At 36.6% G+C, this 21,262-nt stretch overlaps 1 protein-coding gene across 3 annotated transcripts in view; it reads right to left on the bottom strand.

Annotated features, from left to right (window-relative positions):
* Nucleotides 1-21,262, bottom strand: part of Elp3 (elongator complex protein 3) — a 184,985-nt gene that overhangs the window by 140,789 nt on the left and 22,934 nt on the right. For all 3 annotated transcript variants that reach the window (XR_016547428.1, XR_016547427.1, XM_090381923.1), the window contains exon 4: nt 15,472-15,519. Coding sequence is in view for 1 of the 3 variants with exons in the window: in XM_090381923.1 (XP_090238049.1) it covers nt 15,472-15,519 (48 nt within the window). In the remaining 2 variants the exon portion in view is untranslated. The remainder of the gene's footprint in view (nt 1-15,471; nt 15,520-21,262) is intronic.

Raw genomic sequence — 21,262 nt, 5'->3', positions numbered from 1 at the left:
GATCCCAAAGAATTAGAGGAAAATCTTAATCAGTTATGCACAGTTAGTAAGGATTTTGGACTAAAGATGAATATGACTAAAACAAAAGTAATGATGAACAAGTATGCCACAGAAAGGGAAATAATGATTGAAGGAGCAGTAATTGAAAAGGTGGAATCATATACTTATCTGGGACAAGTTATTAGCTGTAATAATGATAAATGGCTGGAAGTCAAGAGAAGAATAAATTTTGGATGGATAGCATTCAGGAAATATAGTCACATACTGAACAGCAATATCCCAATTTGTCTGAAACGTAAAATAATGAACCAATGTATACTTCCCACCATGGCTTATGGAAGTGAAACTTGGGCACTCACCAAAAGAATGGAAGAGAAGCTGAGAACTACACAGCGAAGAATGGAACGAATTATATTGGGAATCAGGCTGTTAGATAAGAAGAGAAACACGGATTAGGCAGCAAACTCAAGTAAAGGACATTCTGATCAAAACTAAAGAACTAAGATGGTCTTGGGCAGGACACATAACTCGAAGACATGGTGACAGATGGACTAAGAAAATAACAGAATGGTATCCAAGAGGAGCTAGAAGAAAACCTGGAAGACAAAGGCGGAGATGGATAGATGAAATTCATGAGTTTGTGTGTGTGTGTGTGTGTGTGTGTGTGGTATGGGTGTTTATTGGCGCATTAGCTGCTATGGCTATAGTGCGCCTATTCTTAGGAATATTAAAAAATAATCCAGTTTAAATTATTTTCAGTTCTGTAGCCTATTTATAAAAGATGATACACTCCGATTTGTTTTAAAAAGCAGAAAAGTTTGTTAACATTTGCATCCTCTCCAATAATATGATGTAATGTCAATGTTTCTGAATGATTATCCATATTTTGAAGTATTGCATCTCGATGTTGTTGATACTGCGGACAGTCAATCAGAATGTGTTTGACTGTTAGATGTTCTAAGCAGTGTGGACATTGAGGAGGATCATCGCCCATTAGTAGGTGGAGGTGAGTCAGATGGGTGTGTCCTATTCTCATTCGTGTGAGTACCACTTCTTCGCGCCGCACTGTCTGATTGCTGGAATGCCAGAACTTTGGGTTTTGTTTCAGCTGGAAAAGTTTGTTATTCGTTTGGTTATGCCATAATTCTGTCCACTGTGTAATGCATGCTGCTTGAATTAAGATATTATAATCGGGCGCTGGAATAGGGACAGAAGTTAGGTCTGAATTTGGACTTTTGGCAGATATATCAGCCACTTCATTCCCTTTTATGCCTGAATGTGCTGGAATCCAGCAAAACGTCACTAGTTGTTGACGATCATAAATCTGCAATAACAAACTCCTGATTTTTATTACAATATGGTGATTCTTTTGAGATGTATTCTGCATTGCTTTGATTGAGCTGAGAGAGTCAGTATAAACTATATATTTTGCAGATGGATGTAAATTCAAATTTTCTAGAGCTAACTGTATTGCATACAGTTCTGCTGAAAAGTTGCTATATTCAGGTGGAAGAGAAGCTGATATGATAGCAGAGGGAAACACTGCTGCTGCTCCAACAGTTGACAGAGATTTGGAACCATCCGTATATATCGGTAAGAAGTCGGCATAGGTTTGAATATGGCTAGCATGGAGTTGTTGCACAGTCACTGCCGGTAGGCAATTCTTTCCCCATTGAAGGAAATAGGTATCAGAGGTCAGTTGAGGAAAGGTGGTCCATGGTGGATGAGCGTAATTCTTTATCTGTTCCCTATTGTGGAGACGAACATTCCAGTTCTGCGATATTTCAAGGAGCCGTAGGCCAGCCGGTTGGATTTTACTTGGTTTATTTCTGTAGAGATTCACCAGTGGTTGATCAAAAAGGTATGACTGAATAGGATGCGAATAGCAAGTTTGTATTTTGGCTGCATATTTAAGTAATAACATTTTTCTACGAAGATGCAAAGGGGGCTCATGAGCTTCAATGTATAGGCTCTGAGTTGGAGATGTCCTGTATGCACCAATTGCAATCCGCAGTGCATTGTGTTGAATAGGATCCAGCCAGCGTAGCACACTCCTTCGGGCAGAATCATAAACTGGAGCACCATAATCTAAACGGGATCTAATCAATGCTCTATATAGGAGCAGCAAAGTTGTACGATCTGCTCCCCAAGAGAGGGCAGATAAAGCTCTTAGTATGTTGATCTTTTTAAGACAGGAAGTACGTATTGATTTAACATGCTCAAAGAAATTGAGCTTACTGTCCAGGATTAGTCCCAAAAATTTCATATTGCTGGCAATCGGAATGGTGGAATTTGAAATCCGAAGTTCAGGATCAGCATGCAATTTGCGTTGACAGCAAAAGTGGATCGCAATTGTTTTCTGTTGGGAGAGACGATATCCATTCAGCTCAGCCCACTTTTGAACTTTATTGAGGGACATCTGCAATTGCCTTTCGATAGATCTCATGTTCTGAGAATGGCAAGAAATAGCAAGATCATCAGCATACAGGTAAGCCTCTACAGTATTTGGGAGTACTTTTGTAATGGAATCAATTCTAAGGGCAAACAATGTTGCACTCAAAACTGATCCTTGCGGTATTCCTTCTTCCTGCGAGAATGTAGCAGAAAGGGAATTTTGATATCTCACCTGGAAAGATCGGCTCTTGAGGAAGTTCCTAATAAATATGGGTAGGTTGCCTCGTAGACCAAGATTATATAGGTCACTGAGAATGCCATACCGCCAGGTAGTATCAAATGCCTTCTCTATATCAATGGAGACCATGACAAGGTGTTCGTTTTTCACAAAGGCATTGCGAATTTCAGATTCCGCCTTGATCATCAGATCTAGGGATGACCTGTTTTTGCGAAAGCCATGTTGACAATTACTCAGTAGATGTTGAGTTTCAATGATCCAAGTGAGTCGACTATGGATCATTTTTTCCAGAATTTTACCAAGGCAACTTGACAGAGATATTGGTCTGTAACTATTAGAATTGGAGGGATCTTTTCCAGGTTTCAAAAACGCCAAAACTGTAGCATGGTGCCAAGAGGTTGGATAAATATTTTCCAGGAAGATCCGGTTAAAAAAGATTAGAAGCAGTTGTAAGTTTTTGTCATCAAGATGCTGCAGCATGACATAATATATGCCATCTGGCCCAGAGGCACTGTTTCGTGTTGTTCTGATGGCCTGTAAAAGTTCACAATATTGCAGAGGCTGATTATAGGGAAGTGATAGTGAGGTTCGAAAGTTGATTGGTCTCTGTTCGGTGGCAGTCTTAATTTTCTGGAATTTTGGAGTGTAATTTGATGCAGCCGATATTTGAGCAAAGGTTTTGCCCAAGGCATTGGCTATATCTAGAGGAGCAGAGAGTTCTTGCCCATTGCAGGAGAGAATTGGAGAAGGAACAGTTGGAAACTTACCAGACAGCTGCCTAATTTTTTTCCATATTAGTCTGGAGTCCGTGTTTCTATTGATAGTTGATGCGAACCTAGTCCAAGAATGTTTCTTGGCCTGCTTTTGAATGTAACGCGCCTTTGCCCTTAGTTTCTTGTAGCTAATTAGATTAGCTGTGGTTGGAGATCGACGGAATAAATTAAATGCTTTATTTTTTTCCTTCTTTGCTTTTGTGCACTCTTCGTTCCACCAGTAGTTGAAATGCCGTCGGGACGGGGGATTTGATAATGGAGTTGAGTACTTAGCTGCAACTAAAAGACGGGATGTAATATAATCAGTAACTTCATCTATGGGCTGTAATTGTATAGTTTTTTTGTCAAGAGTGATTGCTGATTGAAATTTGGCCCAATTGGCTTTAGAGAATTTCCATTTCCTGCAGGGTTCATCTAATGGTGGTTGTGTAGTCAACAGATTACAAACAATTGGAAAATGGTCACTGCCCATGGGATCATCCAGAGTGGACCATTGCATAGCTGAAAATAGTATCGGGGAGCAAATCGATAGGTCAATGGCAGAAGTCTGTCCATTGGGTAACTGTATATGGGTGTGCGAGCCACTGTTAAGAAGAGTGAGGTTTTCTTTTTCCAGTAAAGTTTCAATCAATCTGCCGCGTCTGTCTAATTTAGATGAACCCCATAAAGGGTGGTGGCCGTTGAAATCCCCTAGCAGGCAGATAGGGGAGGGTAGCTGCAATAAAAGTTCTTTAAGATCATTATAAGAGTAAGCTTGATTTGGTGGGAGATAAACTGAGACTAGAGTGAATGCAGTCTGAGTAATCAGACGCACAGCGACTGCTTCGATTTGGGTTTGGAGAGTAATTTGCTTAGCTGGAATCCTTGTATTAATTAAAATAGCTACACCACCTCGAGCAGAATCGGATGTATTCCGATCTCGTCTATAGACCGAGTAGTTTTTGATGGAAATGGAAATTTGAGGAGTTAAATAGGTTTCTTGCAGGCAGAAACCAACTGGAGAGTAGCGATTAATTAAATAACAGATGTCGTCAATGTTTCCACGAAAGCCTCTGCAATTCCATTGCAAGATGTTAGACATTATTTGAATTTAGAGGAAGAAGCTGTATCTGACGTGGCTGTCTTATGGCGTTCTGGCTTTGGTTTGTCTCTTTTCGGAAAGGAAGGGCGACCAGTGTCCATCTCTTCTTCAGCAAATATTTCCAGAATTGGATCTTCCTGTTTGGATGGATACTCTGCCTCCATCGATTTGTCCTGGATAATCTTTTTCGAAGTTGAACTATCATTATTTGTAGTGGCATTCACTGGCGGAGATTGTGATTTTGCTGGTATTGTGAGAGGCGTATTATTTGCTTGGTCTGTGTGCTTAACGGCACTGGACTGTTGCTGAGAGAGAACAGCTCGAGCCCAGTCAGAGATAGAAGTGTTTGAAGGAACGGTAACATCGGTTTGTGTGGCAATGGTTTGGTATTTTTTTGTAATATTGGCATAGGTACGGTTAGGTATACTCGGTGCTATTAATTTTCTAGCCTCCTGATAACTAACTCTGTTTTCAACTTTATATTTCACAATTTTTTTCTCTGTTTTCCACCTCTCACATGTCTTAGAGTAGGCCGGATGGTTGCCTTTGCAGTTGGGACAGATCATTTCTTTCACCGTACAATCACTTTGAATGTGATCGGACGAACCACAGTTGGGACAAACTGGATTGCTTCTGCATGTTGTTTGAGAGTGGCCATACTTCTGGCATTTATAACATCTCAACGGATTGGGTATGAACGGACGAGTGCGGCAAAGTAGATATCCAGCTTTTACTGATGAGGGTAGGCTTGGACTGTTGAATGTAAGAATGATATTTCTGGTAGGTGTGAGAATATTGTCTTTTTTTATCATAATTCTTTTTACAGCAATCACATTTTGTTCCTGAAGCTCTTCTTTAATTTCTTCCTCCGTCACATTCATCAGGTCCCAACTAGATAATACACCCTTTGAGGTATTTAGGGTTGCATGTGGAGTTACTTTCACTGGAATACCAGCGAAAGTTGTCTTTTTCAGTAATTTTTCAGAGTGTCTGCCATTTATAGTTTCAATAAGTAAGTCCCCTGATTGCAGTCTCTTAACCGTCTTGGGAGACCCTGCAATACTTTCCAGGTGTTTTTGGATTAAAAAAGGGGATAGCTTACTGAGAGGCTGGTCAGATAGTGAGTGCATAATTAAGAATGCAGGTATGTCTGTCGCCGAGGGATTGGTTTTCAACCTCTTTGCTTGCGACGAATCATGGTCATTTTCTGTGTTTGGCCGACAGCTCGACGGCTCTAAAGCTGGAAACATACTTTGTTCCATGTTGGCTCCTCTTAGCCCCTGGCAGATGAACTTTTCTGCCAAGGTTACCGGCCCCGCCACGGGGAGGCAGGAGCAGTGCCTGGTGTGACCAAGCGAAAAGTAGTAAGTGGTTAGTAGTAAACTAGAAGAAATAAAGAAAGGTGCCTTTCCTTTCTTGCTCTGTACAAGTGTTTTTGTAACAAGAGCTGTTTTTAAATGAATAGATTTATTAACGTGAAGAACGCAAAATAACTATAAATCACTTTTGAGAAATCGCAGTAATAGCACAGAGAAATCGCTCAGTCACAATCGCTTGGCACCCGGGGCCCATGAGTTTGTGGGTAGTAAATGGATGGCCAGTGCTCAAAACAGAAGGAACTGGAAAGTTGGTGGAGAGGCCTTCATCCTGCAGTGGATTGAAAATGGCTGATGATGAACTCAGAATAATGAATGGGGGGGGGGGGAATTACATTCCAGTGTTGGAAAATACATAAATATAGTTTTTGGACAATACATAGAGGAAGAATTAGTAATCTATATTATATAAGTTAAGTATATAGTATAAAAATATTATATGCTTAACTTAGCAGTTTTCTGAAGATGACGCCATGCTTACTGAATTTTAAATACTAGAACCGGCAGCAGAATAAACTGCCTGCCCTAATTTCGTAATAGGCCTTATCAAGTTAATGAATAGTTTATTTGTTACCACCTTATTTTTGCACAGTTGAAAGAGTACTATTTATCTCATATAGCAAACTTTTCTTATAACGTTGTAAGTACACTGTCACTTGGCAAGAGAACTGGTTATATTATCATCTTATTCTTCACATGATCATTAGAGAGATATCATTGAAATGATATCTCTCTCTAATGATCAAGCATCACAGTGGACAACCAAAACAGTCCTCTAAAAAACATTAATATAAAAGCAAAGGTGAGCTGCAAACAGTTTAGATATTAACCATATGTTAACTTTTCATAGAACAACTACAATGTTACCACCTTCTTTACATATGGTACACAACTTCTGTTGAGGAATTATTTTAAAAACGTTTTTTATACTCCAATACAGCCACCCCTAAAGATCAGAGAGGTTTCCACCTTCACTGTAACTGCATTATGCTTTTTTTTTTTTTTTTTTTTTTTGATTTGGTAGTTGTTGGCACATCGGCTTCTGTGGCCATATTGCACCTCCCAAGGTTTTTACAGTACTTTGTTCCAAGCCCGAGGCGGGAATCGAACCCGCGACCTTTGGGTTGCCGGGCAGGTACTTTACCCACTCGGCTAGCCCGGTCGGCCTGCATTATGCCAGCTGATAATCCAACAGAACAGTTAACTTTTAATTGTGAAATTGTGAAGTTGTATGGTGTTGCAACTTGTCACAATATGTTCAATTATTCATCTAGATATAGTAATGTACATCTCACTGATTTCTCTACATCAGTCTGGATTAGGTCATGTGGAATAAAAGGAACTTTGTGTTTTGCTGCATTTTTACATGAGACATTTTACTAAGCAGTGAATTTGCATCAAATAAGAAAAAAGTGCAACACAAACCCACAAAACATTAAAAATCAATTTTGTGTCATTCAAAGCCTTTTCAGTGGTTTTCAAAGTTTAAAAAGGGTTGCTTATCTGCCAAAGATGAACCTCGTTCTGGCTGCCCTTCAACTTCAAAAACCAGCGATTCGACCACGTGTTCATGATCTGACCAGGAGTGACCGATATTTAACCATTCATGATATTGCTAATGAAATTGTTATTTCTCATGTGATGTGTTAATCAACTTTAACACAAGATTTGGGAATGCGCCTGTTTCCCCCAAATTCTTGCTTCTCATCCCTGCTGATGATCACAGACAGCAACAACAAAATCTTGCATATCAGGATCTTCACCAATGCACTGCTGCTACTGACCAACTCTGTTTCTTACATCATTACTGGTGACATATTGTGGGTGTATGGCTAATCATGATGATCATGCTCACTCTGGCTGCCTTCCAACTTCAAAAACCAGTGATTCAATCGCTTGTGTTTATGATCAGATCAGAATGATCCACAAAGTTGCGAGTAAAATTGGTATTTTTTTAAGGTGAAATATTAATTAATTTTAATACAAGATTTTGAAATACAACATATTTCCAAGTTTGTGCATCACAACCTCACTGATGATCACAGGGAGTGGAGAGTTCTCACATGTCAGTATCTTTTAAGTTCCGCTGCTGACCTACACTTTGTTTCTTCAATCATCACTGGTGACAAACTGTGAGTATATGGCTACAACCAGGAAGCAAAGGTCCATATTCTCTCAATAGCTCCATCTTCTCCAAGGTCCAAATGCATTGTGAAAACCATACTTATGTTTCTGACTCATATGGCATTGTTCATTATGTATGAGTCCCATGTGGTCAAACACTGAACCAAGGTTCACTGATCGTGCCAAACGGTTAAAATTATTTATATTATATCCTATGGATAAATCTCTCCTGCTTAAAGTGGATTCACTAAGTGCACTGTTTTCATGGCCCCAATTAAGAGTGCTAAGCAAGGGTGTATGTGTGTATAATAATTTCATATTTTGTTGCTGTAGCTAAGTACTATTTTTCTTTGTATCTTACTTGGCCTGGCCATTCTGCATATTTATTCTTAATTTATGAGTATCATTGCACATCTCTCCTCTTTATTTTTCTTAGTATTTGTATCTTACTTGGCCTGGCCATTCTGCATATTTATTCTTAATTTAGTTGAGTATCATTTTACTATATTTTCTTTATTATTTTTTGTCTCTTCTCTTTATTTTTCTTGCCTTCTTATATTTCTCTTATACTTATGTTGTGTGTGTTTATTTATTTTTACAGCAAGTACAACATACCAAAAGTAACTGCAGTATTTAATGAAAATATTTGATATGTTTAGAATGTCTTTTACCTCAACCCCTCAAATAATTTATAATTAATTAAAAAGTAAATCAATTTACCACAACACCCCTGTGAATAAGCAAAACTAGTGAGTGACAAGTTAATTAATGTGGGCAGTGCAGCGCACTGCATTTTGGGCACATTAGTAAAGAGTAATAATACTTCATTATTAAAAAAAAAAAAAAAAAAAAGAGCAAATGCAACAACTTTTAGTGAGAGTAAAAAACTAGAGTGAACTGCAAACATTTCATTTATGCACACTAATGTGCCATATTGCCCACCTATTCCCCCAATCAGCTCATGGCAACAAATGTAATATCCAGTGCTTCAACTACAATATACAATATATAGATAGCCTATGTGATATGTATGAAAAAAAAAAATAATAATAATAGTCTGATTTTTATTTTAATGAGTCCGAGTTTAATGAAATTTGTTATGGCTCAATAAATCATTCTAAAAGAGCCAAATACAACATTTCATGAAAAGCCATCCACTGGTACTTAAGTTATTAACTTGTGGGCAGAGAAAAAAAATAATAATTGCCAGATATCTATTGGTCTGATTTTAATGAAATTTGGGATGGTTCAACAAATCTTTTGAAAAGAGCCAAATTTTATGAAAATCCATCTACTAGGAGTTGAGTTATTACATGAGGATGAACTTATGGACATGGTGAAGACACCAGGCACATTATACTATATGCTAATGTGCAAAAATGAAATCATGAATAGGCAAAACCATAATCTAGAACGGATGAGAATGGTAAGGGATACCCATACACAAATTCAAAGTTTAAGAACCATGAAATATCAATAAATTCTTATTTTTAAATAACTGTAAACAAAATAAAAAAAAATAATTGTAGCATTTGCTTAACCTTCATGTAATATATAGGATATCTCAATAGACTTACTCATAGGGAAATTGAAGTTATATGTAATTGTATTTTTTCCGTACAACAGGGTTGATTGTTTTTGTTTACAGCTGTACATAACTGTTACGATTACTTATGATTTATCTCCCTTAGATAGTTGTATCCTCCAGGGATACTTAAAATCTGTTGCTTATAAACCTAGGTCATGTAACATTGGACAATTGAAAGGAACAATCAATACAATGCTCTGTTACTCCTGGCATCTTAAACCTAATGACGATTCTAAAACAGAATCCTCGTGCACAAACATAGCACATAATTGAACATTATAATGTGGAATGTTGTTTTACGACATAAAGGCGCCTCCGTAGCCAGGTAGGCAGGAGCAGCAGTGCGTAGCACAGCAGTGTTGAGCCCGTGACCACCGCATATCCCCGGAGCAATATGGCCTTAGTTGCTAATGCTCCTAAAACCAAATAACAAACAAACAAACAAACAACATAAAGATAACAAACCCCCCACCAAAGACTAACTTTTTAAAATATTAATAACATAGCATTTTTTTAAGACTCTCATTGTACTGCATTTACCATCCACATTAAGCATTATATTTTTATGACAGCTTTATAACAAAATGTCTAATTTTATTAGTGTTTTGTCTCAATAGTCTTATTTCTTTGTGCATTAATTAGAATTCAAGAAGAAATAAAATACAAAACAGTGGAATTTTTCCTATATTGTATGGTTAATTAAAACAAAATAAAATAAATGTGCAATCAAATTTGAGGGTGCAAAGTGATAATTTTCTTCATTTAAATCTAAAAAAAAAAAAAAAATACTGAAATAAAAGGTGTGTTCAATCCATGACATCATCATCATCAGCCATTTTCAATCCACTGCAGGATGAAGGCCTCTCCAGCAACTTTCCAGTTCCTTCTGTTTTGAGCACTGGCCATCCATTTACTACTCAAAAACTCATGAATTTCATCTATCCATCTCCGCCTTTGTCTTCCAGGTTTTCTTCTAGCTCCTCTTGGGTACCATTCTGTTATTTTCTTAGTCCATCTGTCATCATGTCTTCGAGCTATGTGTCCTGCCCAAGACCATTTTAGTTCTTTAGTTTTGATAAGAATGTCCTTTACTTGAGTTTGCTGCCTAATCCATGTGTTTCTCTTCTTATCTAACATTCTAATTCCCAATATAATTCGTTCCATTCTTCGCTGTGTAGTTCTTAGCTTCTCTTCCATTCTTTTGGTGAGTGCCCAAGTTTCACTTCCATAACTCATGGTGGGGAGTATACATTGATTCATTATTTTACGTTTCAGACAAACTGGGATATTGCTCTTCAGTATGTGACTATATTTCCTGAATGCTATCCATCCAAAATTTATTCTTCTCTTGACTTCCAGCCATTTATCATTATTACAGCTAATAACTTGTCCCAGATAAGTATATGACTCCACCTTTTCAATTACTGCTCCTTCAATCATTATTTCCCTTTCCGTGGCATACTTGTTCATCATTACTTTTGTTTTAGCCATATTCATCTTTAGTCCAAAATCCTTACTAACTGTGCATAACTGATTAAGATTTTCCTCTAATTCTTTGGGATCGTGGCTTATGACCACAATGTCATCTGCAAATCGTAAATGGTTTAGGTACTCTCCGTTCACATTGACTCCTTTCTGCGACCAGTCTAATCTTCTGAAAGCTTCCTCAAGGGCAGCAGTAAACAGCTTCGGAGATATTGTGTCTCCTTGTCGAACTCCTTTCTCGATTTTAAATTTGCTACTGTCTTTGTCTAGTCTAATAAAGGATGTAGCACTCTCATATATTTTCTTCAAAATCATAATATATGGAGTATCTATGCCTTGTCTTTCCAGTGCCCGAAACATTGCCTTATGCTGTATGGAGTCAAATGCCTTTTCATAATCCACAAATGCCAGGCATAATGGTGTTTTATATTCATTTGCTTTCTCCATTAGCTGTGATATTACGTGAAGGTGATCCATAGTTGAGAATCCTGTCCTAAAGCCAGTTTGCTCTTTCGGTTGATTCTCATCAAGTATTCTTTCTAATCTGTTAGTAATGACCCTTGTGAACAACTTGTAGATGTGGGATAACAAGCTAATTGGTCTATAATTTCCAATTTATCTCCTTTCTTATGCAGCAAAACTATGATTGCATTATTCCACTGCTTAGGCATCACACCTTTTCTAATGCACTTTGTGAACAGCCTTGCCAGTTTTTGTGTTATGTCTCTTCCTCCCAATTTTAACAACTCTACAGTAACTTCATCTTCCCCCGGGGCTTTCCGATTCTTCATTTTCTTCAATGCATGTTCTACCTCATCAGGAAGAATATCGGGTATGTTGTATGTGTTGCTACTTTGCAATCCATCTTCCCCACTGCTGGTATCATTCCCTCGCTCCTTGTATAATTCTCTATAGTAGTCTTCTGCTATTTGAATTATGCCTTCTCTGCTGTTTATAAGTACGCCATCACTATTCTTCAGTTTCAGTATCATTTGTCTTTCTGTTTACTGCTCATGGCTGCTGATTTAAATCCTTTGTTTTCCCTTAATGCTTGTTCTACTTTTCTTGTGTTAAATCTTCTTATGTCCTCTCTGAGTCTCTTTCTAATGGCTTTGCATAACTCAGTATACTCAATTTTCTCCCTGGCAGTGTTTTTCTTGCTCTTCATTTGTCGTCTTTGGTTCATCATGACAAGTGTTTCTTGACTAATTTTTTCTTCTTTGGATTTCTGTTTCCCTATAGGTTTCTTGGGCTTTATCCCTTTCAGAAAGTTGTAATATTCCTCGTCGATATCTTGGTCCTGAGCACTCTGCAGAAGCTCAAACTTGTTCTTAAGTTCCAGTACATACTGCTTTTTCTCCTCCTCTGTTATTTCAAAGACCTTTGTATTATTTACTCGAGTCAGTTTTTTCCTTTCCTTTCCTACATCTATATCAAGTATACATCTTACCATTCTGTGATCACTTCCAACATTTACCTTATTCAGGACGGTAACGTCATTCACAATATATCTTCTGTTAGTGAGGATGAAGTCGATTTCATTAGTTGTTAATCCATTTGGACTCTTCCATGTCCACTTTCTGTTCACCCCTTTTCTTGAAAAAAGTGTTCATTACTGACATTCCTTGAGATTCTGCAAATTCAACAAGTCTTTCACCTCTTTTATTTCTTTCACCAATTCCAAAATTTCCTATAGTTCCTCTTTCTGCGCTGTTTTGCCTTTTTCCAACCTTAGCATTGAAGTCCCCCATAATAATAGTGTAGTGGGTTTTCTGCTCATCTAGAAGACTCTCAATTTCAGTGTACATGTCTTCAACCTCTTCATAATGGCAAATTATGAACTATTATCATTTTTTTTTTTTTTTTTTTTTTTTACCATTTGTAATAATATTTTCATAAATTAAAAGTACAGGGTGTCTATAAATTATTCACCTGATGAGAATCTTGATTAAAATTTTATTATAATAAGTATTGTAAAATGGTTTGCTGCACTTAATAAAGCAACTGAAAGAATTTCTTATCACACAGTTGTAATTTAGTAAACCTCCACATAGGCATCTTTGGTAGCAAATTTCAGTCCAAGTGTTTTGAAGCATCTCTGAGAAATGGAAGTCACTGCCTGTTCAATCTGGTCATTTAACTCTGTGATGTTGCTAACTTTTTTTGCACACACCTTGTTCTTTATGTAGTTCCAAGAAATCCATAGGTGTGATAGCTTGGGAACGAGGAGGCCACGGAATGGGACCATCCCAGTCAATCTTGGTTAGGAAATTGCACACATGCAAGCTCCAGTGTGGCGGTGCCCCATCTTGTTGATAGAATAAATGTGGCTGCATATCTTCCATCTGAGGTGCAGCATACAATTTGAGCATATCTAGGTAATCTGTGGAGTTCAGTGTTTTCAAGGAAGAAAAATAGTCCAATCACCTTGTTGAAGATCGGCCACTCCACACACTTACCTTGGGACTATCATGCTCATGTTCGCAAACTGAATGATGAGTTTCAGATCCCTGTATGTGATGACTGTGTCTGTTAACTTTACCAAACAGGTGGAATGTCACCTAATCACTGAAAATGAAAGTGCTCATCTTTGTTTATACAGTTGAGAATGTGAACAGTGAATTTCTCTCATTGTAGTTTATTGTGAAGCATAATTTCCTAGACAATTTGCACATTGTAAGCATAAAGTTTCAACCTTTTGTGAGCTGCCTGTACAATACTGCTTGCAGTATTTGCAGCTGCAGGTTTGCCTAGCAGATAGATTTTGTAGGACTTTGTGTAAACACTTCCTGAATTTCCAAAACTTTATCTGCAGATACACTAGGTCTACCTGCTCCTTTCTGGTGCAGCACACTTCTGGTTTGTTGAAACTGTTTCAACCATCAATTTATTGATTGTTCTGTAAGTGGATTTTTCTGGAATTCCCATTGAAAGCGTCTCTTTAGTCACTGCATATCTGGCATACCACAGCCACAACACACATTCATTCAACCATTTCAGAAACAGCTAAGTCATCCAACAAGTTTCATTAGAAGTACTCATTACTTTGTGTGCAAAGTGAGTCAGTAATACATTTATTATTTGCCTAATACCAAGAATAACATGCACAATGCAAGTACAACCGGACCTTAAATTCTATCTGTATTAGTTCACAGCAGAATTATTTATTTACATAAAGTTGCCTATCATTTCTGTTGGGCAGGTTGGGTATTAAGTTTCGTGGCCATTCAATGGCTTAAATCAGTGATTCTGCCAAACTGCTCAATCACTAGTTTCTGCTATCGTGCTGAATGGTGACATATTTCAAAGTGACATGATGATTCTGTAACGACTTGACAGCTGAATCAGCTAAAAGACTTTTTGTTTTTACACCACTATTACATCCATGGTTCTAGCCCAAGTGATTATTAAATACAGTAATTACTGTATTCTTGTCAAAATGATTAGATAAACCAAGAAAGCTGGGGATATGCATAAACTATCACAAATTGGTTTAAACTTCAATTAACAAAGACAGTGAATATACAGGGCAATTACAAGGAATGCGAATAACTTCGAAATGCAATTTCTTTCATTCTAAACTATGGTTGATAGAATTTTAAAAAATGGTTATGGAATTTCAATAGCAAAAATAAAATAAAATATAAATAAGAATAAGCAAAACAAATACCCACAGTGAATAAACATTTTACTAGGTATGCATCTGCTTATCTTTTATTATTATTTTTTTTAACATTAAAAACTCCATGGCCATTTTTTAAATTTCAAATAGCCATAGCTCCACAACCATTTAGATTGTTGGTTGTTTAAGAGTTTAATGGCACATTAGCATCTAAGGCTATAATGTGTCAAGTCAAAAAGTATAAAATGTAAAAGTAACAACCATTTAGAATTAAACCTATGTTGATATAACATCTAACTCAAAATTACCTCAGAAATCACATCCTGAAGTCATACACATTCTTTATGACTAACCTTGTACATAAAAGAACATAGTCTTTTATGTACAAGGTATTACATGGTCTTTCACAATATTTAAGAATATACAGTCAAAAAACAAAAACACACTCTCTCTGAAAATATAAGCTAAGGCCAAGCCTGATTTCTTTGAGTTTTAATTTTGCATTTATTATTTGTATTGTGAAGAGCAGATAACACACACAATGTGTATGTGTGTGTTCTCCAATCATGATTATAAAGTAGATATTTCCTAGAATTTCTGAATTGAGATGACAAGCAAGACAGAAATAATAATATAGAAAAATATTTTTTCTTTCATATTCTTTTTAGAAATACTGGAGAGATAAAAGTATGTGGCAATAAAAATAAAAAATATAGGTAAATAAACAATTCTAATAACACAAGCATGCAAGTTTGTGAAGTATGCAGTATTTCTGCCCACTCCTACTTACCCCACTTGCTGTTCTTATAGGCTTAGCTCTTAACTTGGGGAGAAGAATCTACAAAAAAAAAAAAGAAGAAAAAAAAAAAGTGAATTATTATCTGTAAAAACATTAGATGGAATAATTACTGGAGATATCATCATACAAATCACACTGAAACAGTCTATAAACAAATTATAATAAATCTATAAACAATTTGCACTTGAGAGCCAATTAAAAGAATTTGAAATAAAAAAAATTGCAAAAATTTTATTAATGAAAAGGTAACATCATCAGAGATGAGAAAAAAGCATTATTGTTTATTTAGGTATTTTAATAATGAAGCCTGGTGAAGTCGTCTCTTCTTTTTCTCTGTGTACAAATATTTGTAGCATCGAATCCCATCTTGTAAAATTTGCCGTATATTGATGCTACATTCATAATTGCCTCGCAGGCCATGTCAACACCCCAAAAACCTTTTCTCCAATTCTTCTGCTGAAAATTCTTTTGGTGCGACTTTAGTGTTATCCACTTCAGTGTTGTTTTCCTCTACTTCATATGCAGTTTGCTTGTCAATTTCAAGGAGAGTTGCATCATCTAAGTCAGTACTTCTCAAATTATCTGTGGTGAAGGACCAGTTTCTTTTATTTTCAATCCATCGTGGAAGGGTACTTTTTTGAAATAGAAATCATCACAGACCAGTAATAAACAGTTCGCAGACCCCACTTTGAGTAGCACTGATCTAAGACATTTGCGTGCAAGTCGATGCCGTCACGTACATTGGCAGTATCCAAAGTTTCGAATCCCAAGTCTTTTCTGATCTTCACAATGTCTTTGGCAATTGTCCGAATTTGCGATTCAAAACCAGTGAAATCATTTGTCAAATGTGGCAAAACAGAACACACTGTTGGCAGTGATTTCTAGCCAAGATGCAATTATATTTTCAATTGCATTCCTGATGTTATAATTTTTCCAAAATGTTTGTAAAGATGATGATCCCACTCCTGTTGAAGCTTTAATCGCTTGAGAAAACGTTCGCTGCAGATAATACGCCTTGATCCATGGGTTGTAAGAGAGATGTTGTGTTAGGTGGAAGAAAGCATATTTTTACATTTTCATTGAGATCAGAAATTTAAGGTGGATGGCCTGGTGCATTGTCTAAAAGCAACAAAATTTTGAACTCTATCCCTTCATATTTGCAGTAACATTCAACCTTCAGACAAAAATAATTTTGTGTGTGTGTGTATGGGCTGCTGTGGCTATAGTGTGCCTATTCATAGGAATGTTAAAAAATAATTAATATGAAGCCAGTTCAATTTCATTTCAGCTCAAAAACTAATCATATTCATTCATACATTTCTATTTGTTTCAAATAAAGAAAAGTTCATTAATATTTGCCTCCTCACCAATGATATGATTTAATGTTACAAAAAAATAATTTGTGAACCACTCTGTAAACAATTCTCTTGTAATCCATGCTTTTCTTATTGGATCACCAAATTACGGGCAATGTGCTTTTTATGCAACCCTTCAGAGCTCTTGGGTTTTCTGCTCTGAACATGAGTAGAGGCTTCAATTTAAAATCCCCAGATGAGCTTCCACCCAACAAAAGTGTTAAATGATCTTTTGATGCTTTATATCCAGGTTGGGTCTTTTCATTTTCAGCTAAAAAGGTTCGTGAGGGCATATTTTTCCAGAATAGACCAGTTTCGTTGGCATTGAAAATTTGTTCGTCCTTGTAGCCACCTTCTTCACTGATGATTTTCAATTCACTGGGAAATCTTGCAGCAGTATCTTTGTTTGCGCTTTCACCTGAGATACGAAAATTGTGAAGCCCAACATGGTTTTTAATGCAGAAAAAACAACCATGACTGACTGTAAATATTTCTTTAGTCTCCTCCTCTTCGTTTTCTTCTTTTTCCTTCAACATGTTATAAAAGCTCATGGCTTTTGCTTGAATGATGTTTTGACTCAAAAGAATTTGATTTTGATTACAATCTTATATATATATTAATAAAAGACATTCCATATTAATCAACAGTGAACTTCTTTGCTTAGTTATCACTTTCGTCATGTAAGATGCTGCAGAAATTCCCTGCTCTTTATACTGATCCTTCTTTCAAATAATCATTTGCACTGATGCTTCATTCATTCCATTTTTCTGTACCATTTTGGCATACAATGCACCATCTTTGTGGCACTTGATAATATCAAGTTTTTTTCCTAATGTAAGCCATTTAGGTTTAGTAGCTCCACCGCTTTCATTACTTTTCCTTTTTTGTTTCATATTTAAGGGGTTAAAAAATAAATTGTGAAATGAATAAGTCTGAAAAGCTATCATGTGTCTCATCAGGATGGAATTAACAATACTGAACACTATTGCACGTTGCCACTGACTGCCTGAGGGGAGCTATTGGCACATGTGAATGGGAGACAATAGAGTTGGCACTAAAGAATATATGTACGCGTACCTGGGCTAAGACAATGTAGCATATATGTAGAGTACGTGTCTACGCTACTGAATGAGTTTAAATATGTACAGTAAATTTGACCTTAAACTTAACTGAAAACCATGCTATAGTGAAACCAGTGCTAAGTGAAGTATTGCTGTATAGTGAAACCAGTGCTAAGTGAAGTATTGCTGTATAATGAAACTTGTATAAGTATCAGTATTTGTATTAATAGTGGCAAATCATGCAACGAAGCATAGGTTTTTTTTTTTTTTGCTGATTTTGTATATGCTTATACAGAATCAACAAAAAAAAAAAAACATTATGCATCCCATCTGTCCATCTCCTCTCTGCAGAGTTAGATTATTCTAGTTGATAAATTTTTCCATACCAATGCTCCTTGTGGCATTAATTAGAGGTCAGAACAATGACTTTGAAACTGCATTAAAACATATGAAAGAATCACTTAAATGCAGCTATGACACATTTAGTTATCAACATCAAGGTGCACAACTGATTTGTCCTTTTTGAAACCCTTCGTTCCCAAAACCAGATACCCTAACACCTTTGATATAATCACCTACTCAGAATATGCAAAAGAATCATTGTGACAATTTGAGCTTCCTCATGTGATCCTCAGTGCCAGCACTCTTTCTTCCACCTCGGGAATAAAAATAAGGAATCAATAATAGTGCAAAGAGTGGTGGTGTATGAACACGAAAAGGATTTGCCTGAAGTTAATAATGATATGCAATGTCAAGTTTCTGCATTTATGGACCTTATTTCTTTAATGAATGCAGTCGCTGGCATTTCACATTTCAAAATTTTGAGACTTTTTTATTCAGAACTGCAAGAAAATAAATCCTGGCCTGTCATCACAAAGTGCTTTCTTTTAGCAAGATTTTTAGGGCACCTCCCCCACACTGCCTGCAATGTTAAAGTGCTCCAAGGCAATTTTTTGGCCAAAGCCTCACACTATGTGGAAGTTTCACCAGTGGACAGGTTAGTGCCAATGCATCATATTTAAATATATCTCATATGGTGAAACCTTCCGAAGTTGCCATGATATTGCACTACCTTGAATAAATAATGCTTCGCCAGTGGAGAAGACTAATGTTACTTATTCTTGGCAGATACCACCGCCCAGACAGCCCTGTTTCAAGGCTTTTTGGCCTCCCATCGGTGGGTGGGTAGGTACTTTGTTGTTACAATAAGTGACAACCCAGTTACCCCACAATATGAGAGATGATGGTGTGCAATAGTATAGACTATGGCAATTTTTTGTCTAAAGCCTCAAATTAGGTGGAAGTTTCCCAGCAGACAGGTTAGTGCCAATGCATAATATTTGTAGTGAACTATCGAAGTAGATGAACTGGCATAATTTTTAATTTTTTTAAAGTTTAGGTTTTAAGTTTGAGACGCTAGCCAAAAAATTGCCTTAGTCTATACCAGGGATGGCCAACGAGTCGATCGCAGATTTAATTTTGGTCGATCACGACGAATTTTAAATATACAGTCATCCCTCAATTTGTGCACCTTGTGCAATGTAATTTTTGAGATGGCAGATCGCAGCACATTTTGAAGGAAAAAAGTAGATCACATGACAAATTAAGTAGGCCACTCCTGGTCTATACTATTGCACAGCATCAGCCATCTTTCATATTGTGGAGTTATACTACATAACTGGGTTGTCATTTCTTGAACACTAAGATGCTTATCCGCCCACCAATAAGAGGCCAAAAAGCCTTGAAACAGTGCCGTCTGAGTGGTGGTATCTGCCGAGAATAAGTAACATTAGTCTTCTCCACTGGTGAAGCACTGCTTATTCGAGGTAGTGCAATATCATGGGAACTCATTGTGAAGGTTTCACAATATGAGATATAATTAAAAACAATGCCAATCTATCTACTTCAGTAGTTCATAATGTTAAAATATCATGCAATGGCATTAACCTATTCGCTGATTAAAGTTCTCTTAAATGAAATTTTCCCTAAATGTCAGATCCATCAAGGACCTACAAATTGGCTGTCCTGTTCACTCGATCTAACATCAGCACCCCAAGAAGGACTTATTGAAGAACTTAAACATGTCATCTATTCCTACAGTCGTACTGGAAAAATGTTTTTGTGAATATTAATGCCCCATTCAATTGATCATAATAAATGACAGATGACAAAAGTTTATTAACAACTCAAGAATATCTAATGATATTCTTGAGTTGTTAATTAAGTAATACCATGTAAAATTAGGAAGACTAAAACTTATAAATCTAATGCTTGTATTCTTGTCAAAACCAGTTCATCATTTTAATTACCGGTAAAGTCATTTAACCTCCTTTTTGTTATATACATTTTGCTGTATATTATCTTGATAATGTATATTATCAAAATAACTCTGTATATTAACTTTAAAACAGACATGATTTTATGAGAATCATGTTTACTCAGCTTTATAAAAACTGAAGAGATTGCCGAGACAGAATTAAATTTATTTATAAATTAGTGTCTATATAGAGTTTTTATAATAACCTCTTACAAATGTGTGTCACCTTTTATCTGAATTTGTAAAGGCATCAGCAAGTACAGATTCTTGATATTTAAATGTTTTGTTTTCAGGTATTCTTATACAAGCACATGACAGCTGTTGTATAACAGCTGTCATGTGCACCTGAGAACACCTAAGATGGTAATTTCACCTCTTAGTTGACAAAATGTGATTTGCCAGTCATCACTCAATCTCCCTGACTTGTGCCATTTGCTCTGGAGCAGCAGCCCATAAGTCATCAGCCACAGATTCCTGTCCTTCCTTGAAATATTGACGCCACATTAGGGTCACAGCTCTCTATACACACCAATCATTTTAAATACCTGCCATTCCTTTTACAGTACAATGTTTAGTCTCATAACACTTCAAAAATTAACACAAATCAGAAAACTGCTGTCTGATATGAACAAGAACTAAACAGCAACAAGTCTGGATGTTTGTCCAGACTTATTGCAGAAAAAAGAAAGTTCTGCAAACTGCAATGTCTGGAAATTAGGCACCTGCAAGGTGATCTGATTGAGATGTATAAGGCTTTGAATGGTTTGAGATAGCTCAACACTGATGGGATTCTTCCGCTTGCTCAGATTACACACTTGAGGGGGCATAAATTTAAACTCATCACTCATCGGTGAAGACAGGATATTAGAGTTGGAAAAGGAATTAGAAAAATGTGAATTAGAATATCATCGGTTTGGCTGAAACAAGAAGAAGAAATGAATCACTTAAGTTTATCAAGTGGAAATCTACTGTACACCAATGGAAAGAGTGAAAGGAGTGAAGGTGGAGTTGGGTGTCTGGTCCATAAAGATTTTAAAAACATTTTGGAA

The sequence above is a fragment of the Mastigoproctus giganteus genome, chromosome 9 (genome assembly GCF_048544385.1).
Source record: "Mastigoproctus giganteus isolate SK-2022 chromosome 9, ASM4854438v1, whole genome shotgun sequence".
Lineage (NCBI taxonomy): Eukaryota > Metazoa > Arthropoda > Arachnida > Uropygi > Thelyphonidae > Mastigoproctus > Mastigoproctus giganteus.
Note: the sequence above shows the minus strand (reverse complement) of the source record. Positions and strands in the feature narration are given on the sequence as shown.